The sequence below is a fragment of the Corapipo altera genome, unplaced genomic scaffold, assembly GCF_003945725.1.
Source record: "Corapipo altera isolate COAL_440 unplaced genomic scaffold, ASM394572v1 45, whole genome shotgun sequence".
Lineage (NCBI taxonomy): Eukaryota > Metazoa > Chordata > Aves > Passeriformes > Pipridae > Corapipo > Corapipo altera.
The window spans coordinates 23,414,862-23,440,783 of record NW_020884877.1 but is presented as its reverse complement, the minus strand read 5'-3'; the positions used below and the strand labels follow the sequence as shown (position 1 = coordinate 23,440,783).

Sequence of the window (25,922 nt, the reverse complement as noted above, 5' to 3'; positions counted from 1 at the left end):
TTGGTCCAGTCTTACCCATGATTAGATTGTTCACATGAGCTGAGCTTTCATATCCACAAACATAACTGTGTTAAAGAATTAGTCTACCTTGGGATTTTTATCTGTAAAATGATGATAATTTGCACCTTCCTCCTGAGGCTTTATAAGACTGTGGTGATTTTCAGTACTTTAGTGTCCTGTGATGAAAGATGCTGTAGAAGTATAAGGTGTTAAGAAAATCATTTGACTCCAGTACAGTAACTTCACCACTAACCCTCCAGATTCATTAGACATCTGGGAACATGCCATGGGAGAAAGACAATTTTTGCACTTGATTTTAAATACTACAGCTTTTTCTGTCTGTAGTCCTACAATAGTATGTCATAATGTGTCCATGGACAGACAGAGTTTCATACCAGGGAGGGAAGATACTAGAAATGTGTTCCAAGGTGACAATTTGCTAGCCACTTGAAAGGTTTTGCATTGCTTTATTTGTGTCCTGTACATTCTTTGCCCTCCCAACTGCATGCCAAAATACATTTTGCCACACACTTTCTGCCTTTGGCCTATAAAGCATACTGGCTCCCTTTAGAATTTTTTTTCTCCTTAGGCCAGAAAAATCCAGTTTTTAAAAATGTTCTATGTAAGTCATGGTGTTTTAGACCCCACCTAGCTATTCTTTATATAGTCTTCTAACCTTCTTCAGTTGGACTACCTCTTTCTTGGAATGTAGAGTCTGCACAAAGACTCCAGATGAGGGTCTGGCAGTTCCAGTGAAAGTAATAGGATTACATCACATTATCTTGCTTAACAACACTGTGTGAAATTTGCTTTCTTCACAGCATCCTGACCATGTTATTGCATGTTCAATTTTTGCAAGAGAAGTGGGTGATGAAACAGAAGTGTTAGAGGGAAAATGCCTGGCATGTTAGGATTTCAAATCATTTTATGGGCATGGATTGATGATTCCTGTGCCATTCCTGGGAAAACAGATGTTATTTATTTACTTTCTACAGTTGAGATAACTGAGGTGTAGAATTAATACGTTGGTACACATCTTCATAGCAATATCTCTGTGGTTCAGTGAGGTACCAACCAGTTCTTGCACTACATGTGAAAGGCATCCCATTGCTGATAGGGAAGGTGTCACGTATATGACATTTTCTTTGATACCTTGTTAATATCTCAGTTGTAACACACAAGGCCTACTAGGTAAAAGAATAATTTTGGTCCTACTCTCCATTAATTAGTAGGCACTTTTTGAGAGCCAAATGGGTATGCCAGTTGGGAAAGTTTCTGATGGGATTGATAGAGCGTTGTGTGGCTAAGTCACGGATAGATGCTAAGTAAATAAGAGGCATCACTTAACAATAACTTGTAGTCACTAGGGATATAGTGTGGATTGAAATTGGTATTTATATCTTGAAGCATCTATCTGCATTCTTCTTTTTCCTAAAGGCATCAATCCCTATGCAGCAATGAATTTGTCTCCAGGAATCTCCATTATATGCTAATGTGAGCTAGAATTGTCTTCAAGAAGATGGGTACAGCCTTCGGGGGTTATATTGTAGCTGAATGAGACCTGTGATGCTATGAAAAATTTGCATTGTAAGGATATATTAGTGAAGCCATTATCCAAGCCATCTCAAAGTCTGAAATAATGTAATACATTTCATGTGCCACTGTCATTTGGAAGGTGGTTGATCTCACTCTTGAATGCTTAACACTATTTTTTAATGAGGGCCTCTCTTTCTTATCATTCTTCATGCTAACTTTCCTAGATGAAACAGTAGCAGTCATGTGGTTAGGAAGAACAACAGAAAAATACAAATAAAATCATATTGATCTCTTTCTGAATATTCCTTCCCTGTTTACAATAGATTTATTGCCTTAAGACTAGATGGGACCACTCCTGTCACTGTGTTGGAAACAGGAAAAAAAAAAAGCCATTCTCCTACATGTAGGTACATTTTGGTGTCACTCTGGAATGGTTCCTTCACAGTTTCTGAGGTTATTTGAGCTATGAGGTTCATCTGGAAGAACCAGAATTACTTGAGACCTCTTACTGTAGTGATTTCTCATCTTTCCTTAGTTCCACATCTGCAGCCTGGATGGCATTCCCAAACTGAATATTCCTTAATAAAAAAAAGTGAGAATTGCAAATGGGGCAACTGGGTGGGAGTCGTGTGGATTTTGTATTTGCCTTTTTTGCAGGTTTTTAATTTCTTAAGGCATGTGGATGTGGAAGGCACATTTGAGACATGGAAGGTATGGGAGCTAGCAGTATTATTTGTGTGAATTATTTGTACCTACCTAAGCTTGTGTGTTTGATAGTATTCTGTCTGATTACACAGGTTAAACAGTATGTGTCTATAAGAGAGGGAAAAAAATACAATCAGAGCATTAAGCATTGACAGAGATAAGATACCTCCAGAGAGAGTACCAGCATTCATTACAACAACAATGAAGGGGCTATTAATCAGGAAATCCCTACCCATCTAGTTCCAGCCATGCTAAAAGATTTATTTTTCTTATGTGGGATAAAGGGTGGGCAAAAGCTGCAGAAGTCTAGTTTCTGACAGAGGAAATGCAGCATTATAGCCCATCTGTCTGATGGGCTACCTGGAGTACACCAGCGAGTACAAAGTAAGAAGAAAGCTTACACAAAACTGATTTCTGTGTGCAGCCATTTCTTATTTTGACCATTTTCTGTGGTTGTAGAGTAAAATGAATAAACAATGAGTTTACTGTGGAGAAGCTGGAGAGAACAAGTAGTTGTCATGCTGATCAGTTTATGAGTCACAAGATCTCTGGAGGAAATTTCTGTTGTTGATGCTGGATAGAGCTGATGCTGTCAGTTATGCAGCTGGTTAGAAAAGGGCTGCAACTTGATCATCTGCCCAAGAGGTTTTACCACTAAGGATGGCAGAAGAATTCAGGCCCCTGAGGTTTGATATAGGGGGGATGCAGAGGTGGCTATAGACTCAGTAGCTGAATAGGAGGCTGAAAATACAGTACAAATGCTGTACACTGATTAAATGTTGCATAAAGCTGAGATTTGAGGTGGTTGTTGGAGTTGGATGTGGATGACCGGTTTTTTTGTTTGTGAGTATGCCTGTGCTTTGTTATAGTATGAAATGGCTATTTCTTGCTTGGATTATTTGTTTAAATAATTGTAATTCCCCAGCAGCTGTGAATAGATGTTTGGTTTTCTTTAAAGAAATGGAGGAGATATTTCGCTTGCATTCTTACTGGAGTTTTAGGTATTTTCTAAGGCTATTATGTTTTTTCCCCCCCTTAGTATACATTGCAAACGCTCTTCCTGAGAAGAACAGAAGTTGGTGTCTGTCAGGTCCAGACCTTAACTAAGGAGGGGAACTCCTTCTTGAGAAACCATTTTTTCCCTCTCTTTCTCCCTGTGTTTCAATCTGTAGCATTAAGTGGGAGACAGGAGGACTGTTATGCCTTCAGATGCCATGACATCAGACAGAACTGGCAGCCTACTTTAGATTTGCATGGCTAAATCTGCAATTTGTCAATTACGAAACACCTTCAGCTTTTAGTCATTAAGTATTAGCAAACTGGTTAATAATGTTCTTGCTTTTAGTTGCTCATTGCTAACATTTTCACCCTTGTTGCAGCCTACAAGCTCATCTAAGCAATCTGTTTAGATTGCCCAAATATGGTTTTTATTATTATTTATTTTTCCATAAGCACATACAGCTTGATACTGAACAAGTTATAAATCAAAGCAAGAACCCTGTCCCAAGGAGATTGTATCCTACAAGACAGTCTTGCATTTCATAGTTGGTTTTTTTTTTTAATGAACCTCAGAGTGAAAGAGACTGTGAGGTAGAAAGAGCATGTTTCTTGCCTTTAAAACATTTGCTCCTGAGTTATCTTGGAAAATAGGCAGTGTCCTAAGCACTCTTTGTTCTCATAAAAGTAATACAGCTATAGAGCCACCTTCAAGTACTGCTTGTGTCTTTTATCTAATTTTTCCCTCAGACCATCTCTTAGTAAAAGATGTGCATTGCATTAATAACTGGGTATCAGGAGAGGGACTGCAACACAGACACGGGATCAGATATAGAGGTTTTTGGTTATTGCAGGTAATTTATATGACTTGTATGCAACCCTTAGGTAGGGAGCCCTTCTACTGCACAGACCCAGGTTATGGGTTGCTGAATAGCGAGGCTTATCTGACACTTTTAGTTAATGATTTGATAGTGTGGGGAAGGAAACCACTACCTAGGCTACTACAATGGAAAATAGCAAAATAATAGTGATAAAGGTTTATAAAAGCTGTTTTCCTGCCCAAAGGGAATAAGAACAAATGTATGATACTCTATGGGAATTGCTGTGGTAACAAAATTAAACTGGTAAAGAACGAAGAGCTGCTGCTGCTGCACAATAGTGAAAGGATCCCATTTCTGTGCAGTTCTGTGCAAGTTACACAAGGTTATATTGCAGCTCTGTCATTGTCATTCATGCAGGCTGCAGTAATTTTTCCCCAGTAGTAGTTATAGTAAAGTAATATTTTTTTTAACATTGGATGTCTCTTTGAAGCTGGCACGATTAGTGGCTGTGGGAAATGAGGATCTCTGATTAAGTGCAATTAAAGTATACTGTGATGTGGGTTATCTTGTAGAACTTCCAAGTGACCTGACCTTGAGCTATAAGGCTGTATCAGTCAGCCTGACCAAAGCATGATGGGAGCAAAACACTGCTGGTAAATACTTTTTGTGTCTGCCAAGAACACTGCAATATGCTTTTGTCAGTCCCAAATGAAAAATAAGGGCACACAGCATTTTAGATGGATCATTGGCAGCACGTGTGTGGTTCCATAATTTACTTTCTATGCATTACCATGCTGGTTTGGTTATTGCTTTAGGGAAAGGGTGAGATGAACATGTCCATCTGCATAAATCCATGGAGACAAAATAAAGAGTACACAAATAGTTACATGTACATTTGCAGCTCCTACTTAGGAAGGGAGATGAAGCGAAGTTGTTTAGGGAACTTGGGCGTATTATTGAGTTACTGTGCTGAAGAACAGCAGTAACTATTAGTGTGCTTTTGTCTCAGCAAGTTCAAGGTAACAGTCATTCACTTAAACCTTAATGAAAAAGCAATAGTCTCAGACTTTAATTTTGAGTTAGGTGATGAGAACCATTTTATTGACCATAGTCAAACCACCTAGTCCCTCTTCATCTCTCATGTTGCATTTAACCAGAGCTGAGAGACAAACTATGTATTATTTTTACTGCTTCTATGCTCAATGCTCATGTAATATTGGGCTTTTCTTTTGTTGCTCTAGTTCCCCAGTTTGAAACCAGCTGTAGCTACGTGGAGGCTACACTTGAAGAGTTTTTGGCTTGGAGTTGTGGGCAGCCTTCTTGTCTCTCTGGACCATTCAGTTGTTACGATTCCTCCAAATACTGGGCTTACGCTGACTACAAATACATTGCCAGGATATTTGAAGACAAGCCAGAAATCTTCCAGGTAAACCATTAATATTATCTCTTCTGAGTTTAACCATTGCAAATTGTCTAGTGTAGTTTCTGAAACCTCTACTGCTATTCCCTCTCTGGTCCTTTGGCCATTTATTTTAAAATTTTGAAATAAAAGCTTTTGGCTGTCAGGCTAGTGGAGAACTAGTACCAAGTGGCAGCCATCTACAATTCTGTATCTCCTTATAAGTTTAAAAGCAACACCCCAAGTGACAAAACCAGCTACCAGATTGGCAGTACTCTCCTTCCCATTTAGCCCAGTATCATTTTGTGACTGAGCAGGCTTGGGGAGCACCCAGTCGTGTGTGTGATCTCAGCAAATGAACACCACCTCTGCACCTCTGCTGAAGGTATGAACATGAAGTAGGAATAGGGAGTAGAGAGGAAAGGCAGCTGGCAGGCCTGGCATATTGCAAACTTGAGACCCTGCTGCTGCCCCAGATCCACCTGGTACATGACTGGTGCCCGAATTAACTGCTTCACTCAGGAGAGAGGATTTGATGACATGTGTTGCTTGTAGCAACAGGGCTGTAACATGGTTTTGCTCCATGTTTTGGCTTGTGGCTCATTTTCTCAAGTAGCACAGTTCCTTTCCTTAATGTATTTAGATTAACTGTTTGTGAGGAGGAGTCTGAGTCTGCGGCATTATTATACCTCTATTTTCTGTGAAGACAGTAAAATACATGGAAGTACGTAATCTGTGGTAATTACCGAATGCAGGACACCTACCTGGGGTATTTTCTTTTATTTTCTCTGTGTCTATCTGCTATTTCTGTGTATTGGTTCATCTACATTCCTGCTACTTCTCCTTGCAAATTGTAAGCAGGCAAAATTAAGGATAGCTATACAAAAGGTGTACATTTTCAAAAGATATAAGAAGAGAGTAGTAAATGAAACCTTATTCATTTCTATACTTTGAAAGATGGAAATGGAATCTGTAATTCCCTGCAAAAACTGTATCACTAAGATGTCAGAGAGTACAAACTGTTAAGCACCTTCAAATTAATTATTTTGTCAGAAAGCATTTCCCATACTCCTTATATGTATTTTATTCTTTTATACCAGTAAAATTGGTATTTATCAGTGATCAGCCTTTTTTCAGACTGTCTCCCATTGTTCTGTGGTTTGAACACAGAGATCATCTTACCTTTCTTTCTTCCTGCCCTTCCTAAGCACACTGAAACACAATCAGGATCACATAAACTTGGGCTGCATGACTCTGATACTGGTTCATGTTTCTTGAACTAAGTCGAGAGCTCCAAGGATGTTTCAGGCTTCCCCAGATCTTTGCATGACTTCCTCTTTCTGTGGTCCTGTCTTGGTCTTCTCTTTTTAAACTGCCTCGACAGACAGCTTTTTCCTGTGTTTTAGGGCACAAGATAATAGCAACTCAGAAGGCCTCAACAGCCTGCTGCTTCATTTGGTCATTAAAAACACACTTGGAAGAAAAAATAACTTTCCTACCTCCTTCTTCCCCTTCCCCCCATTCAAGAATAAAGTTAAGGCTGCAGGAATTGCATTTCTGTGCAGGTGTCATACCACAACCTGATCCCCTGACCTATAACAAGCAACAGATTGTACTGCAGTTTTAGAATAGATACACGTAATGGTTATGCCGTGGAGTTTTTTAAAAGCAGAATCTGGGAAGGAAAAAATCAACGGTGTTATGCAAGCAAATATGGTGTGTGTCATCTGTCATTTTCACAGGCATGGGAGTGAAATGCATCCATCAGTTCCAGACTCATATGGCTTTTGAAACACTGCTACACAATTTATACCAGCCAAAAGAGTTCTTTGTAGAAATTCTCTTCCATTCTTGTGTGAATTTGATGATAACTGCTTTTTTTCTTTCTAGATTTTATTTAGATTTACGTAAGGTGATTTGAAGGGGAAAAGAAGGCCAACTGCACTGTTATTTATAGTGATTAATAGGGCCATTTAGAAGTTGTTTGAAATTTAGATTGCACTGTTTATCATTTACAGTTGTGTGGGCTAAGGTAATGATTCCATTATTCTAATCTATGAGCAATATCTAGCATCTTACGTTTTTTGTTCAGTTGATATTTCATTACAGAATTTGAGATATAAATCAGAAGCAAGATACATGTATGAAGTTTAAATAGAAATGAGACCTTTTAAAGTGACATACGGGTACAGATTAACTTCATTATAAGCAGCAAATGAAATAAATATAATTCACAAGTAATGTGCCATCTGTTATGGTTGGAACACCTTTTAGTACATTTCTTCTTACTGTGGTTTTTTATTGTAGAAAAGGAACCCACTGTGACAAGATTTCAGTAATATTACCAGTTCCTTTTCAGTTCATTGGTTAAAAACTATTTTACCCATAATCGCTTCAACTATTTACTACAGCAGCAACATTTTGAAAAAGTTCTTTTAAATCTAATATTGATTATGTGTGCTTTCTTCCCACTTAAATTGTAACAAAATACAAAAACTATTTAGGTGTGAGATTAAAGTGTAGAGATGGTGTAACGCTTAAGTTTTTCACTGAAATAGTTGTATTGGATTTTAAATTTTATGGCTGCTGAAATCTATAGGATCAACTTTTTCTTTTTGATCTTTTACTGTCTTTGACAAATGTTTATATCATGCTTCTGCATTTTTTTTCAAATGATATCTTTAAAATCAATAGCTCTGAAATTCAAAATCTTTAGCAACACCTAATTTTTGGGAAGGCTGTTGCTCATTTTGAGGGTTTCCTGATACAGAGTCATGGTGAAGTTATCCTCATAACGTCTAGCTTTAGTTTACCTCATCCCTTGATCTTGAAAAAGGATGGTCATCCACTGTCTGCGAGCAGCTAGCTTACATGCTTAAATTACGAGCCAGACTCCTATTTTCTCTTTATAGATGGCAAAAAGGGAGAGGTTTTTCCAAAGTGTGATTGAGAGTGCTTTGACTACAGCAGGAGCCAAGCTTAAGTTAGGTTACTAAAGTCAGGTGATGTGAATGACCCCAAAGTGCTCTACTGAAATGGAACAAATACCACTATCTTCCTTTTCAAGAAAGGAAAAATAAAGCTCAGAGATGAAGTGATTTGCCCAAGACCATCAGGAAGCCAGGAGTTTAATTTCTGTTTCCTGTGGCTCAGTCTGGGGCTCCAGCCAAAAGGCACCAATATCTCTGGCCAGTATACTTCAAGTGCTTTCCAATAAACAAATGATCAGGCCCTGCAGGTGGCAGGGTGAGCTGTAGAAACATGGGAAAGCTTTATCCAAGCTGTCCAGAACCATTCTGCAAAACTCTTGGACTGTCTGAAAAATACCTCGCTGTGCCTCGTCATCCCCAAGGGATTGGTTGTGGGAGGATCAACAGACGGGAAGGCTCCAGGACTGTGTTCGTAACATATGCGTGCCTGTTCTGCCCTTTCTCCCCACATGGTCAAGTTGTTTCAAGTTCACTGTCTCTGCAGTTGCAAATGTGTCCATTAAATAATAAGAAAACTTTAAAAAAGCAGCATAACACTGGGTCAGAGATGGGGTAAAGTCTGTGTTCCCAGAGTACGTGGAGAAAGCTGAGATAGGAGCAAATGCATGTGCCACATGCATTATCAAATTGATTTGAAAAGGGAATAGGGATTTTTCTTTACTTTCTTCCTTTCATTCTTTTTTTAAATGCCATGTATCAGAATTTTTCTAAAAGGAATCCTGAGCTTGAGTGGATGGTAAAGAGTGGAGAAAGTTAAAAAGGAGTGTTTGAAAAGGACAACAAGCCCGATGTGGCCATGAGCATTTGGACAGTCCTTCTGTAAAGCAAAGGGGTAACTTGAGTGATGTGAAAGGGAGGGATGAGAACTGGAGACAGAGATCTAGGAGGTTGTGTAGTCAGAAGAAGAAAGTCAGCAGAAGAAATGCTGCTAGAGAGGATAATTTTGGAGGAAGGGGCACAGGCCATGCATGCTCCAGAACCCCACCAAGGATCAACAGCTGCAGTGGATAAGGAGCGACTGAGCAGTGGAAGGAGAAGATGGGAGACTGAGAACTGAGGGTAGGACGTGAATCAGTTCAACAGCTTACATATATAACCTTTCTGTTGCTGTAGGATATAAGGTGGTCTGACTTTGGTTTTCCTGGAAGAAGTGGAAAAGAAAGCACGCTTTGGATTGGTTCTGAAGGAGCAAACACCCCCTGCCATTTGGACTCCTATGGCTGCAACTTAGTGTTGCAAGTAGAAGGAAGGTAACAAGTCCATATACGTACAGCAAATATAGGGGAGAGTAATACTATGCTTAAAGCTAGTTTTGGACTCTGAGTATTAATTCTAGGTCCTGATTATTTTGGTTTTCTGATCTCTCAGTGATTGAAGAGCATCATAACTTCTACAGGAAATGGCAGAACTTCAGGGGATTGGAGTTCGGTTTGGTCATAGAGCTAACACAGTTTTATTTTCTGATCTGTGTGTTATGTAATTCAATAATAAACATTCCTAGTAGTTATGAATTCAGGAATTTGGAATTAGGAGATAAAGAGGTAAAAATAAAAAGCCCCGAAACAAAATAGAAATAAACTCCTTTAGACTTTTACAATATTCTCTGTGCAAGAGCCTCTAATAGCCTGCTAGAATTAATTTAAAAAGGGAACATCAGGATGGAAGCAGCCAGCTGTGAGCAAAGTTGAAAGGGACATTTGAGGCTCCAAACTCATGTGAGAGCATGTGACTTTGTTGCTGTATCTTTCTGCCTGTTTGCCTGCGCTTTTTTTCCCATTCTTGTTTTTTTTGTTGTTCCTTTCCTTGCATATTGGCCTCAGGGTTTTTTTTTTTTATTTTATCTATTATTGCTAGAGTAGTGCTAGGGTAACAAAAACATTGTACACATTTTTTAGGTTTGATACTATGGAGTGGAAGGAGTAAATTACTGGTGGGATTTCAATGAGATTAATTATTCTGACATTTTATAGAACAGTAGAATCACGGTGGTGGTGGTGTGATGAAGGGGCAGGATTGGAATTCAGGTGTGCTGGCTTCTAGCTGGGCAGTGCCACAGGTTGACTGGCTTTAAGGCTTCAGGGAAATGAATTCATCATCATCTTATCTCTAAGAAGGGTAGCTCTGTTTAGCTCCCAGGTGGGTTTTCCTTCACATTTTTAAATGGCCCTGAGATCCTTGGGTGGATGTGCAGCAGAGACACTCCAGAGGCCTTCCTCAGCCTTGTACAGTGCTGCAGCCAGTCTTGTACTCTTCAGATCACATCAGTAAGCATTGTGCATTGAAGTCCAGACACTTAAGTGTATTCAGGAGCCAGAAGTCTCATTGCAAACCATGAGATTTAAATGCCTAAATATTTTCTAAGGATCCACCTAAATACTGGGTGTGCTAAATAAGTACAGTGATGTAGCAGACGTGATACCTGCCAAGCCTCTTTGATCTCTACCTTCAGGTGTTGAACTCCAGCCAGCGTCCCAGCATCACGTAGCAGTTTTGTCTGCCTTCCCAAGACACTTCCTCCCCCTCTAGTAGAACAAAATCCTTGTTCCTCTCAGGGAAAGAAGTCTAAAGCCTTTGCACGACCTGAAAAGACAAAGTTGTTTTCTTCTTCAAGAGCAAAGCCTTTAAATACATTGCAAACTTCCACAAGCTTATGAATTGTGTGCTCTTCTTCAGAGCAGGAAGATTCCCTTTTGAGACTCGCAAACAAGACAAGCTTTGTAAAAGAATATAAGCTTATGCTAAACTTAAATAGATTTGCCTTTGCAGGAAAGCCAGGGACAACTCCTTAGCCCTTTGTTGCTATCTTGAATTTCCTCCTTGCATCCCTCGGGCTTCTTAATATTTTGCTTCATGATATTGCTTTGTCATGAGCCTGCAGGATTAACCCTGAGCCTCCTAACCTAGTCATTCTCCGCCCCTTCAGAGAATTTAGCTTGGAGGGCAAAATAAAGTTGCAGCAAGGCTTGAGTTTCAGAAAAACTGGTTTTGTGCTTGTGCCCAGCAATAGCTTTGGTAATTACCAAGAAATGTCAGCGGCCCATGGCACTTCCATCTGTGCTGGTCTCTCTAGTTCTGGCTATCCTGCTATTCCTATCTCTTCTGTTCCTGTCTCTTCTGGTTTTGTGCCACTTAGTTGCTTTTCTCCTATTTTCAGATCTGTGACTTAGAACTGACAACCAGAAGCAGTAGACAAAAAGCAAGAAGTGAATACCAAGGAAAAGGAACAAAAAGAAAAGCTCTTGCTAGAGTCCAAAACAAAGAGGAGAGCTGCAAGTTGTCCAGCTGGGCTATAAAGTGCTGCCTTTACCTTTCCATTGCTTGGTGTATGGGTCATGTTTGTCTGGCACCTCTTAAATGTAATAAATTCTCTCTTTGTGTATTCCTTCTGGTTTTTTCTATCACCTAAAGTACCGCCATATAAAACTTCTGTTTCTAAATAACATATGTACCCACTAAGATATTTCATTTATAGTACCCATAAAACTGGCACCACCAGTTCTGGCATATTCTTTTTTTTTTTTCCTTTGATCTGGTCTATATAAGTGAAATAGAGACATTAACCCTTGAGAACAAGGTTTGTGCCTCAGCTCTGCTTGGTTCTGCACTGTGGTGCATTCACGTGCTTCTTTGGTCACATAGAGAGCAACCTGGCACATGAGTGTCCCCAGACAAGGAACAGAACAACCCTGTTGTGCTCCATCTGGGCATTTAGTCACATCAGTAAGTTCTTAAACCCAATGGCCCACACAAGCCACATTTTCATCATATGGTACTAATAACACAAAAATACAGATGTTTCAGGATGCTTATGTCTATGGGTGTGTCTGGGTTTTATTTATGGCATCTTTGGCATGGGAGCATTAAGGTGATTTTTACTGAGAATGAAGGGTTTATGACTAACAGCCTCCTCATAAGTACTCCAGGTGATGATAGGCAACAGAAGATCATGTCTATACCCTTTTACTGTTGCCATCCTAAACACACGATGCCCTCCTTTTAAAACAAACGTGGATTTTGAAAGCCATTCATTCACTGAACAAAAATACATTGTCTCTAACAAAACTATTTCCTCTAGTTTATAGAGCAGATTTTAATTCTCTGAGCATCTGTAAATGCTGCATGTAAAAGGGAGGACAGAGAAACCAGATGGGAGAGCTTTTTTTTTTTAATTTTATGTTATCTGCCTGTTAGAAATAATTGGTGAGAAGCTGTAAATCTTTTCAGTTAAAAAATTAAAAAGTGGAATATTTTAAAAACACTTTCAGGAGACAGCCTGTAAGCACTGCCTGTGTTCTCACTGCGTAGGAGATTCACACAGCAAAGACAGATTTATGTTTTATTGAAAACCTTGCTACTGCCTTTAGTTCTTTGCTGTAAGTGACATGCACTGAATACATTTTTGTCTTCTCTTTATTTTCAGGAAGAGATGGCACCTCTTCCCACCTGGTGACACCAGTTTCCTTTATCCTACCAGGATCCCTTATGAGGAATCCAGCGTATTCAGCAAAGTGAATGTTGCCAACCCTGATCTGAAACGCTTTCCCAAGTTTAGGAACTCGACAGCCCATGTTGTTACACTCAGTCCAGGACAGGTACCATTTACATACAAGTTTTACATTACTTTATATTCCTGTAAGTCATTTAACTGGCTAATTAAAGGCTAGAAAATCTTATCAAATTGACTGTGGAATTTCTCTCTTCCTTCACTCTGCACTCAGACTTGACACATTTATCTCAGCACAGGAGTTTTCTTTGCTGACAGTTGTTTTACTAGACTTTTTTGTACAAAAACTGCAAACATTTGGAGAAGTAGTTGAATCAGCTGCCTAATTCCATCACAGTTCTTGCAACCACCTCCAATCTGTCTGCTTTAGAACTTTCTTGAACTCTGACACCAGTATTTTGCATGAAATGTATTTGATTAATGAGTATGTAGAGCTAGCAAAGGAGCTCATACTTTGGTAGTGAATAGCCTTCTCATGTTCCTTTAATAAATACTTCAGTGATACTTGCATTTAGAGCACACAGCATCCAGAGGTTTCATGGTACTTTACAGGGATGTGAGGATATTATTAATCCTGTTTTACTGAGAAAGTTCAGTTATAAGTGCCTGGTTTACAGTGACGCAGGCAGTCAGCAGCAGTGTGAGAGTAGGGCTCGGGACTCTTAATTCCTAGTCTCCTGCCGTAAGTAGTGTCCTTCGTTATTTAATCAACATGGTCTGTATTTGAAGCCTGAATTACCCTTTTTCATTTGTTCAGCCACGCGTGTCCTTGTAACGCACTGCTGCACATCTCAAGCTGTCAGGCCTTTCCAAAGGAATTTTGCAATGTTCGTTGCTCCGACCGCTTCACACGGTGGAGCTGCCGCTTCCAGAGCCCTCTCACCATTCTCCTACCAGATGTTGTCACCTCTTCTGACCTGCCAGCTCAGCAACTTGTGTGAGTGTTCCCCTGTCCCTAGCTGGCAAACCCAGCTGCCTTCAACAATTTAAGGAATGGATTTTTGCTAATCCAGTTAATTTTGAGGAGGCAGACTGAGGAGGCATCTCCCATAAACTGGTGAGATGGCAGGCTGAAGCAGGATAGTAGTTTCCAACAAGAGGATGATACCTATCAACTGGGAAGTGTAAGCTCTGCAATTGGTACAGATGCAAATGAGGAATCTGTGATCAACCTTCATTGTTTGCTCTACATTAGCTCCTACTCATACTCCTAAAACAAATGAGTAGTTTTGCATTCAGCACTTCATAAGGTTGCATCATTCAATAATTTAAAGCTTAAAGAAAAAATTTTTGCTTTTGATAAAAATGCCACATCCATTCAGCAGTGCATTATCCCTGGTCCCCAACACTATTTCAATTTATAATCTCCTTTGCAATGATCAAGTGTGGTAGTGAACCTTTAATATGATCTTAATTTTAATTAGGCTTAAAGCAATTACAAATTAATCTTGCTAAGAATAAAGTTCTTGAGCCAGCTCAGTAATACAAGTTGTCTGCATTTCCATGAAGGGAATACTTTTTAGATTTCAGGGTGGAGGGGGGAGTAATGTGGAAGCAATGATGGAGCAGTGAGGTATTGCCTTCATCTGGCATCTCATCTAGAAGCTTATGGGGCAGGTGGCTGGGAACTGCTGCTATTTGATGGAGACAAAAGGAATGACCTAGAAGAACTCCTTTGTTAACAAGAGAGAGAATCCCTAAATAATAAGTCTTGATATGTGCTTAACAGTGGTTTTCACATAGAAGTAATACAATTACTGCAGAATTTGTGGGCTGCCTTATTTTGTGCTAATATGTAGAATCTCCACTCATTCTCGGAGGGTAACACAGAACATTTTGGTTCTAACAATAAAGGGTTGAAAAAATAAAGACAAAGGTGTTCTTAGGTATTCAGGAGAGCAGCTGCATGTAGGGTGAGTGCAGCTTTGAATATCAAAAACTTAATGTGTCTAATGCCACCTTCTGGTTGGTGTTTGCTACAAGCCATTTTTCTACACCCATTCTGCCTAAAAGCAGAATTCCTTCATATAACATTGTACCAATGCACAATGCATACTTCAGTTGCATCTTTTGTGCCCTTCCACTGTATTTTTCAGAGGTGAACCTCTGTTATGAATTTTGGTAGTTGTCTGAGACTTTAGTTTTTATAAGGTTTCATCCTGTACTTGACCTGTGGCTGTCATCTACATTTCCACAGAGGTCTTACCACAACTGTAGTTAGGAAAATGTTTAGATATCAAGCTTACTCAAATAGGCAGCTGAGTAGGTGAAGGGCTTGCAGCAGTACCTGACTATATCCACAAAGTTACAAGCTTAAGTTGCTCCTTAAAAATATTTGAACCTGGTCACCTGTGTGGTGGTTGCAAGGCTCAGTGCTAAGAAGGGAGTTGAGTAAATTCTGCACCGTTTCTGGTGACACCTTGATTCTTTTCACAAATATACAAATGCTGCCTAAAAGACCACAAATGGGGCAAAACATGTCTGTTCTAGAGCCTTCCACCCCATGCTCTGGGACAAGTGTTAAGAGAGTTAGGGTAGGATCTGCCATCCTCAACTTAAACCCCATTCAGGACAGGTGCCCTACGTGCCATCAGTGGGAAGAACCTGGCACCTCTACAGTGTGATCTTATACAATTACACTCCTGCAGGAACATTCATCTCATTCTTCAGAACAGGCTATAAAAGGAGCCCTCCTGATGGAGAGCAAGCAGCTTGGACACTGGGCTCCCATGAGCAACACCATTCCCTCTCACACTGCCCCAGACAGGAGCCCCTAAACTGTTTGCTATTTAGAGGCAGCACTCAGCTCTCCTGTGTCCTGGCCCTGTGCCCCAGGTGCAACCTAAAGCCAGAGGAGCTGCAGTGCAGAAGTGCAAGGAAAGGCCTGATTGAACTAGTCTTAGAGTCTCATTGAGTCTGAGAAGGATGCTCCCTTCTAGCCTTGAAAAATATTGTCACAGTATGGAAAATACTGATTTTAGAAAAAGATCAGCGTGACTGCTTGCTGTCTCTCACTGTGGTCTGCTGCTCAGAAGCTCCCCTCCTCTGCTTTTGCTTATCTGCTTTCTTAAAAGTCTTGAACTCAGTCTTTGTCCATAAATACAGTTGTCACTCAGTTCCTGCATATAGCTGCAAGGTTTTCTCTTTCTGTGCTCCTGCTGTGGCATCTAACACACCACAGGATCCTGCCTGGCAACCAGAGCTCCCAACAGCACAAATAAACCTCTGACTTCTAACCCAACACTGAGCAAGCAGAAATATTCATGAAGTCAGGAAGGGATTTCCCTGTGTGCCAGCTATAAAGAAAAGAAGTGAGAACTTCAGATTGGGCTTAAAGTGGGGAACAGCAGTACAGTCTGAATAGCCAAGAAAAATATAATTGATACCAAAGAAAAAAGTGTTGTAGCAAGAAATACAATAACTCAAACTTTTTAAAAGGCAGTGAAACATTCCAGCTCCAAGTGTACCAAATACTTTTAAAAGGTTATTTTAGTGAAGGAGGATTCAGAGTTGTCCACAGCATTATGCATAGTAGATGGTTGATAATTCTGTTTTGGGAAGGAATAAAGAATTTTCGTTTGAAAGACTACAAATGAAAGTCTCCCAAACTTTCCTTTGGCCCCAAGTCACCCCATAGAGAAGGCAGTCAGCCAAACTCAACCATGAGACACAAGAAGTATTATCTCCATCACAGAAGAAGCAGAAGAGTCCAGGAGCTGAATTTACACTGAGATTGGTGGTTACAGCACTCAGCCTGTAACACTTAGGGAGAACCCCTCGAGTGCCCCAGAAGCCAGGCAATCCAAAGGTGAAAACTGCAAGTTCCTAACTCCTCACCATCTTCCCTGAGCTTCAGTCTCCTGCCAGGGTTGCCACGGACAAGGAACGTAACAGCCCCACTCCCTCCCTCTTCGCTGTGCTTTTCCCAAGGGCTGTCCTCATGCTTCTGACATCAGTGGCCCTTGGAGCTTAGTTTCAGTGTGTGGGAAGACACCAGCTCAGGAGGGAGGAGGGAGGCAGGGTAAGGAGCACCTTACTAGGACTAGGACAGCCAGGCACCAGCAGGGACAGGGCATAGGCTGGGGTAGCAGCACTCGCACAGAGTCCCCGGGTGGTGCTTCCACAGAATTGACTCTGCTTGTATCTATTTCATTTTTCATTGCCATGGTTACAGGCAGCTTTGGGATTTCCCTGGGGTCCCCCCATGGCCCTACATCTTTATCTTCCCATCACACTGGCTTCCTTTTCATGTGCATTTACCTAAATACCTTTTTCTAATGAGCAGAAATTTCTCGGTATAATATTTCACTTCAGGATATGCTCTCTTTTTGAAGCAATTCCACCTTTGCCCTACCTTTGCACTGTATTGAGTTAATCATGTCCACTGAGAATTCAAACCTGGTCTGTTCTCTGTGCTGTACAAGTCTTCAGCATTGCTCCACTTGCTCTCCCAAGTATTCCCTTGGTTTCTCTCCTCCCATTACAGAATTTCTTTTTATCTTTTCTGGGATTTCTGTCCTACTTTGACTTCATTTTCTATATTTGCCTATCACTAGCCTAAATATTAAAATTATCTGATTGGTTGCTGTTTAGATCAGTATCTTCCCAGCCTGCAAAGTTAGATATGTTCTGTAGAAAGCAGGCTAGCGCAAGATTATCTCTTAGCTTGGAATAGTTCTGTCTTGCTGTTGCACTTTACATTTTCCCTGTAAAATGTTCGCTGCATTTGTGTGTGTGTTATTTAACTGTGGTTTACTTTCACATTTCCTGTTGGAATGTAGCTAAATCTGTGTCCCATATTCGTAAACATATGGGAGTCTGCTTTATTTTATTGTAGGGTTGATAGAAGTGGTGGTGGTGGGTTTTGTTTTCATTCTGTTGTGGGGTTTTTTTGCTTCTAATTTGCAAAAATAGAAGAATACTAGTTTGTAAAGGTAGAAGAATCCTACTGTACTTCTCTCTTTGCTGTTTTTTGTTTGTTTTGTTGGGGTTTTTGATCTTTTGTTAGTTCTGCTTGCTTGCCAGATGTATTTTTTGGTTTTAATCACTTTTTTCCATTTCTTCATCTTCCTTAAAGTTTTAGTCCTTTTGCTTTTTGATAATTTCAGTTTTCTTCCTGCTATAAATCCTTATTTTAACATGCATAAGCTTGCCCAAAAATAAGAGGGAGAGCAAGTGTCTTTATGGAACCTCTTTTGCCTGTTTGAGTCACAGCTCTGTAGCTCTTCTATAAATTGCATCAACAAACAATGCCAGCTGCAGAAAGGCACAACTTCGCAGTTATTACCCTCAACCTGCTGGCAAGTAAAATCTGATCAGTCTCTAAAAGACCAAGTTCCTCTTCTTAGGTTTGAAAACACAGGACACGTTGGGGGAGTTGTATTTTCCTCCTGGCTGTACCTTCTCTTTCCAAAGCAATTCTGTACCTGATTCGCATGCCTGTCGTGTTGAGCCAGCACCTAATTTCCATCTTGTTTTTCTGACTGAAACATTCTTACAGTTCCCTTAATTTGTCTCTCGCTTGTTTTCCCTTGCTAGTCCCTCTGTGCCATACCCCAGTTCCCCAGTGTCTTCATCCACTTCTCCAGCATGTTGCAAAATTCACTTTTCCTACACAGATCTCATAGGACGGATCCTGTTGTTGCAAACAGCCACTTGCAGGAGCTGTACTTTCTTCTGCTGTAAAACAAAGTTTTCCAGGCCTCATCATTACACCCAGTTATTTGGAGGGCACCCAGATTCTGTAGCAGAGTTCAGTGTAAGATCCCTTATAGAGCAGATGAGCGTTTGAGGGAGGTTTCTTGTGATTTTGCAGTCAGTGAAACGTAGGGCAACACTTCCTAGCAGATAAACCCACTGCTGCTAATGCAGCTGCACTTTTCGTTTAGAGTGGATGTTTCTGTGATAAAAGCACAACTCTGAAACCTGTTCAATGTAGAAAACATGTTTTGGCTGCAGTCAAGGTTTCATACAGGTGGCAGGAATAACAAATTAGTAATATTTTTGAAATAATGACCCTCCACTGACCGACTTCCTTCTCTGTTTTGTATGCTGTACTGGATTAAAGTACAATTTTCAAATGTTTTCGACCTTTAGAGAGCCACTGCTTTTTTGTTTGACTTAAATTGAAGCCTGTGGAGAACATTTTGTCATCTGGTCCAAAAATGGCTCTGTTCTGAGTGTCCTGTAAGTGCAGGACTAGAGTCACAATCATTGTTTCCTATACAGACATTTTCTCATTAGCCGTGTTTTGATATAATGAAGCACAGGGCTATCTGGGTAGCAGAACATGCTTCTAAGTAATTTGTGTCTACCAAGAAAAAAAATTGTCTGCAATTCAGATACAGATCATTGCTTCGCTTTCCCCATTCTGAAGTGTATATTTTTGTCTGTCTCTGACCATTTTTATTCCTTGTCAAAAAATATCTTTTATGCTTTTCTTGATAGTGCCATGTTAATCTCATGTTCAGTAATCTTTAAAGCTTGTCCTCTATCATCAAAACAACATCAATGGCTCGTACCTTAGAAACCATGGGTTAGAATCAATTTTATGTCACAGCTATCATCCTGATGTAGTTATAAAGCTCTGATCTAAACTAGATTGTCCCAGAAATCATGGCACTTTCTTTTAAAAGCCGATCTACTAAAAGTGACAAATGTAATACTGGTGATTATTTACCAGAATTAAAGCTACATATTGCTAGTCACCCAGACGAGCATTAGGATACCTGCTTTTTGGGGAAACCAACTGGCAGTCCTTCTAAAGGAACTGGAAAGTCTGCTCAGTTGGAGAGTCTACAAAAGAATTCGTGCTTGGCTGAGACTTTCTCTGAAGTCCTGATCTACTGCTACTCCAGCTGCACCCTCTTTGTAGGGCTGGACTTTGCTTACCTACAGCAATTACAAGGTTACAGTCCTGCTCACGTGGGAAGGAGTTTGGATGAAAGGCAGCTCTGGATCACGTCCATTTCTTACACCATAGTATTGGTACAGTGGGAGGACAGAGTGGGCATTTAAGTCCTGCGAAAAGGCGCTTTAGAAGAAATAAATAAATATGACTTCCCACCCCTATCTCCTTGCCTCATTCTGTCTCTGCATCCCACATGACCTATAATTAAAACACCTTATCTTTCTTCAGCCTTCCCATAGTACCCTAATGTAATGTCTCCAATTCCAGGTCCTGCTCGTTCCAAGGCACTGGTGGCACTATGTGGAATCCATTGATCCTATCACTGTCAGCATAAACTCTTGGATTGAACTGGTATTTTCCTTTTTATGTCATGGTGATGTAGCACTTCCATGTGTGCATGGCCTTCTGTCCCTTGCCTGCCAAGTTCAGCCCTATTGGGTGTGTTGTGTTCAGAGGCTGTGGAGGGAAGAACCCTTATGGATATGTTTTTGTCCTGAAGAACCTTTCAGGGTTCCAGATCTGAAGACACAGTTCAGCAGAAATCATATTTCAACAGCAACTTCACCTCAGGCACATGCTTACATGCAAAGCTAAATTAGAATTTAAATCAAATTAATGTGATAGGAAGGGGGTGGAAGAGGATTTTGGAATTTTCATTTCTCTGTGATAGTTTTGAATTGCCTCGAGTTGGATTTCCTCAAGTATTTAATTAATTTTCTTTTCCCCAGGCTCTGATTTTTCTTGCTTATCTTAACCAGTATGTATGTGATGGTTCCAGGGATATCATAGAATTGTAGAATTGTTTGGGTTGGAAGGGACCTTTAAAGGTCATCTAGTCCAGCCCCCCTGCAATGAGCAGGGACATCTTCCACTAGATCATCTCAATGCTCCAGAAGGTTTTCTGATTCAAATTACTTTATTATTAATCCTGGCTTAATATTACAAAAAAAAAAAAATCTTTTGAAATGGCCTGAGAAAGCTATCTCACTAAAATACTCATTGCCTTTTTTTTCTACTGTAAAAAATTATATTAGACTGGGAATCTGCAGGGAAAAGGAACACATACATTCAGCTGCTGTTCAAAGACCACACGATACATTTCTCATACAAGCATCAAACCAAGCATTGGCAGAGCAGAGGAACTCACTTGGGTGTTACTCTCATGGAGAAATTTTCCAGATGAAACTATGTATTTAGCAAGGACAGCAGGCCCACAGCCCATACTTTTGTATGAGGTCTTTCGTAGCCCTAAGTACAGTCAGGTTGTGTCCAGTGCCAGAGAAAGCACTAACTGTATATTGTAGAGCAGCCATTTAAGCCTGCCTTAAATTTGAGCAGCCCTTGAGGTAATTCAGAGGAACTGGCTGTGTGCCCTGGGCTTGGAAAGACCCTGATGTCAATACACACTCTTGTACCCTGAGCTGTGCCTCATAAATTGTCCCTGCTGGAGAAGCAGGTCAGCATGGATCAGCTGTGCTCGGCTGGGAGTTCCCAGGTGCTGGGATGATGCCTTAGTTGTAGCATTTCTAGCTGTTCTTGTGTGTTGCAAGGAAAAAAAAAAAAATAAAAATCAGTGGAGCTAAACTCCTTTCTGGTCATAAAGATCTTGCAGAAGTCACCAAGATCCTGTCTGGTGACAGCAAGAGTGGGTAGTTGTGTGGGTGGCATCAGAAACAAAGGAGTGTTTGCTAGATCTTACTAACGAACAACACACAAGCTTCCCCTCCACAAATATCAGAAGCTGCCATAAACAAATGTAGCTATTTCAGCCCAGGTGAAAGTTTCTTACAGAAATTATCTGTACAGCTGATGATGGCAGCACTGTTTGTTAGGTGTTGGGCAGTCCATCTGTAAAAGTAAAGTGTGACATGGATGCTAAAAGACAGTACTGAGAACATTTCCATTACCAAAGTAAGCAGTTCTTGCTCGCAGCTGTTACCAGCTGCTTTCATATTGACAGATGTGAATCACGCCAACAATTATAGTCCCAGGGAAACCATTAATTATACTGGCAAGAGTTTAGAGTAGAAATTTAATTTGTTTTCAGCTGGATGTGAGCTACTCAAAGTATTCCTTGCTTCCTAACATACTGTCATGCAGTCAGTACAGCCCTGTTATTCAGCAGGCCAGGATGAATACCAAGAATGCAACACCTTAAATAATTTCCACATGTGGATACCAAAGTCTGTGTTTTGGGGGCTTGTTATGTAAGGTCATTAATAAGCCAAACATCTAAAGCCACAAAATGCCAACAACACTTTCCCCTGCTTTTATCCCAAAATCAGCTCAGGGTTCCAGGCTGAATTACTGCCTTCAGCACTCATACTGGCAAGATGCATGTGCTTGAAACCACAGACTGATCAGGGCTGTGGATTGACCAGGTCCAAAACTCCTATGTCTAAGCACCTCGATTAAAGCAAATTTATGTATCCATGTCTAGGCACTTGTCATTGAATTAACCAAACCAGCCATCTTGTTTGCAGGGTCTGCCATTTCCTTCCACACACCCTACCCTTCCACATACAAGAAACTCAAACGGGAAAGAAAGCTTAAAAAGATCTTATAAAGTTTTGTTCTGCTATCCTAAATCAGCTAGTATCCAGCTGCCTTAAGGGGGATGATAGAGGAAGTGAAGGCCTGAAAGAAACAGCTTGCTATTAACTTAGTTTTTAGTTTTGCAGGAGAGCTTTCAGAGGAAAAATGTTTTTCCTTTTGCTGATGTTCAGAAGTGCAGAAGTATGTCAGCTGCTGTTACATGATAAAATATTTCCTACATTTTCTTAAGACTTACTTTTTTGCCTCTGTAGCCCGTAGATAGCTGCTGCCTTCCTGGAACATCCTGTGTGTTTTAAGTACTTAAATTAGACATAATATGTGGATATAAAAAATGTGCCATGTACTTCCATGGCCATTCTAGTCCTAAAGAGCTCTATAAATGCATGCATTAATTAAATGCTAACACTGTATTGTAATTTCAAACACCAGATTGAATTAACAGAACACTAATGAGGGAAAAGATTATATACACATACTAGAATCTGTTTTTTGCAAATCATAGTTCAGATGAGCCTGTGCTGTGACCTGTGTCGGGGCTGTACACAGGAGTAGGAGCGTCAAAAGTCTGAAACCTTTCATTGACTTTGCATACATGAGTGTGGCTTTCAAACTAAGGCCATTCATGTTCTTCCCAAGTCCTTTCAGCTTTCTGCACAGACCCAAGAGCTAATCTATCTCCTAAAACTTTCTGTTTTCTCGAGGCAGGATGCAGATCATGAAGCCCGTGTAGAAGAGGCAATAACTCGAATGCTGGTATGTGCCATAAAATCAGCAGAAAATCCCAGTGATGGAGATCTCTGGCTAAATCCTACAGAGGTAAGCCCTCTATTGCTCCCATTATAGGAGCAATAACAAAGAACTACTGACATTTTGCTTAGCTCCCCTGAGTCCTTCTGCTGCCTGAGAAAAAGAATTTTAAATTCCATCCCTTCATGTAGCAAAAGTAATTCATGGAAAATAATCACGCAGCGCTGAATTGAAACATGGCTCCTTTTAACTGAGTGTGTCCTGGGTGTTTTCTTAGGTTGAGGCAACATCCCATGAAATGAATCTTCAGTACCTGAATCAAGCTGTGTCTGCGTATTTCAAGTGTCAGAAGACAAGTGTGTCAGAGCGGGTACATTCCAGCAGCACTGGTGCAGGGCAGAGGACAGGTGCCTCATGCAAGAGGAAGAGGAGGGAAGTTGGCTGTGAGCCAGATGGCTGCAGATTACTAACCCATGGATTTGACTTTTCAACATCTAAAGCAGAAGAGCTGCAGAAAATACCTTTTGGGCCTCATCTGATTCAAGTTTTACCACAGTCTCAAGAAACGGGCTCGATGGGTGCAGTTGCAGTTGAAAGCGACGGTAGAGATCTTCCCTGTGAAAATGAAGGAGAACATATTCGAAAATTACACCGCAGGAGGAAGGACTTGGTAATGAGTAATGACTGTGAGATGCCTGCAGATCAAATGGATTCAGACAGCAGTCCTTGCACCTCACAAACAGCCCTTTCTACCAATGATTTGCTGGACTGTTTGGTTAATCCGCATGTCATCAATTTAGTGGCTCGGCTGCTGTTGGAGAGAACAGGGGTTTAACGCTGGAGTGTTTTATCATTTCTGAAACAAAGAAATCAAACAGCAGCCTCGTTCTGGTGTTAAAGCTCTGTAATAATTGAATGTTTCGTTTCAAATAATTCTTAGGTACAGATAGACGCAGTTAATGGCTAAATGGCAGGTTGAAGTTATGCTGAAAGAAGAATAACTGGTTAGTGATGGCTGGGAAGAGAAAGGTGTGTTTAGTCAGAGAACTGCTCAGTGTTATGAGCAAAACAGAGCGTACACAGTTACACTCCCACCATGCTGTGCTGAGGGGATCTTTACAGTGTTCTGCAGCTCTGAGCTGTGGAAAACATGTGATTTGAAGACAGACAAAAGGAGGGAGCGCTGGGACATTGCTACATAGCAGAGGGGGACCAAGAGTGGGAGCAAATAGACTGACTGCCTGTAGACTGCAGTCCTTGACCACATTTAAAGTAAAATGGTCAGTAAGTGATCGGTTGATCGCATCAGAAATAATAAATTCAAATAAACCTAAACCTCAGCCAAGAGGCAATGCACTCACTAATGCATCTACTTCCTCCCTTCCACAAAATAACCTCAGTTTTGTCACAGACCTCTAGGTTGGAGTGAGACAGAAGCTCTTAACAAGAAAGAGGCCTTCAGCTAGTTCAGAAACTCTTGAGGCTGGGAGACAAAAGGCCATTGGGAAGTTACTGTTGTTATTTATTTAAAGCCAGATGTGCACTGTTCCCCGTCTCTAAGGAACAAAGTAAAGCAGCTATGACTTTCTGTCTCTGTCCTACTCTTTAGTGTAACAATAAAAATGTAGTAATTTTTTTTCTTTTCATTATAAGTGGTTGCTGAGCAAGACCATCCTTTCTTCAAAGTATAGCAGTCCTTGGATTTGTTTTTGAAGGCTGGGCCACTCTTTTATTAAAAAGTTTGGAACTTGAAATATAGGCAAGAAGGTGGGTTAGCACTGAAGCTGTGCATGGACACTTGTCAAAAAACGGGGAAGAGAGCTGGTGGCATCTTCGGGGATGCTCTCACCTCCTCTGGTTTCTACTTGAGGTGGCAACCGAGAGTGGCATTTGCTTTAGTCTCAGTTTCAGAGGGTTTCTTCAGGGACAGTTCCTGTGAAGCCTTTGCTTTCAAAACTTCTATTTGCTCATGTCTGCTAGCACTTACAAACCAGTTTCTATTATCAACCTGTTTCCACATTTATAGCCCTGCACCACCAGCCCTGTGGTGGTGGTGCAGACACTTTGTCCAGTGTCTGTTCCCTACTAAATACATGAAGCTAGTACTGTTTTCACGAAGATCAACTTCCAGCAATTTATAGTTGAAAAATCGTGATGGCAAAGGTGCTTCCTCTCTGCTTTTATTCAGATTGCATGTTGGCAGGGCCTTGATGGATGATGGTGAGTGCTCTAGATATGTACCAATAGATCAGAAATTCGGGAAGCCTTGCCATTTCAAAAATCTCCCCAAAAACCTAATACTCTTGGAAGAGGATTAAGTTGAAAAGGCTCAAAGGTTCAGCTTTTAACAAGCACAGAAAACTTATCCTGATGGAAATAGAGTTGTACATGTAGTTTGCTGGAGACCTTGGCTTTGAAAAGTGGCTCTGAGTTAGTAGAAGGGACCATATCGGCTCTTTGATCCAGAAATGTGCAATTTCCCATGTCCTGCTCTACCCTCATAATTGGGCTCAGACCGTGATAACACCTATGTATCAGCCTCAAGAGCAACCTGCTGGCAAGATACAGTTCTCAATGACATGTGAGGAAATCCACTGTTCTTATTTCAAGTTACTGCACCAGAGTGTTTCAGTGGGGTTGCACAACTGCAGCCAGACCAGAATTTAATAAACAGCCTTGATACAGTTCATGTTTTTGTGTTGGTACTGCTGTGCCAAAAGGATTAAAAATTAGTTAGGAAACGTCTTAGTTGCATCTG

General features: G+C 40.6%; 1 protein-coding gene across 4 annotated transcripts in view; it reads left to right on the top strand.

Moving 5' to 3' along the window:
- HSPBAP1 (HSPB1 associated protein 1) overlaps positions 1 to 24,804 on the top strand; it is a 37,248-nt gene extending 12,444 nt beyond the window's left edge. For 2 of the 4 annotated variants that reach the window (XM_027636399.1, XM_027636398.1), the window contains 6 exons: positions 5,300 to 5,484; positions 9,561 to 9,697; positions 12,868 to 13,039; positions 20,129 to 20,212; positions 23,123 to 23,233; positions 23,442 to 24,804. In XM_027636399.1, coding sequence (XP_027492200.1) covers positions 5,300 to 5,484; positions 9,561 to 9,697; positions 12,868 to 13,039; positions 20,129 to 20,212; positions 23,123 to 23,233; positions 23,442 to 23,999 — 1,247 coding nt within the window. In that variant the 3' untranslated portion in view covers positions 24,000 to 24,804. Of the gene's footprint in view, positions 1 to 2,193; positions 2,248 to 5,299; positions 5,485 to 9,560; positions 9,698 to 12,867; positions 13,040 to 20,128; positions 20,213 to 23,122; positions 23,234 to 23,441 lie in introns of all 4 variants that reach the window. The other 2 variants (XM_027636401.1, XM_027636400.1) reach the window with 2 other exon arrangements.
- Positions 24,805 to 25,922: the final 1,118 nt, after the last annotated feature.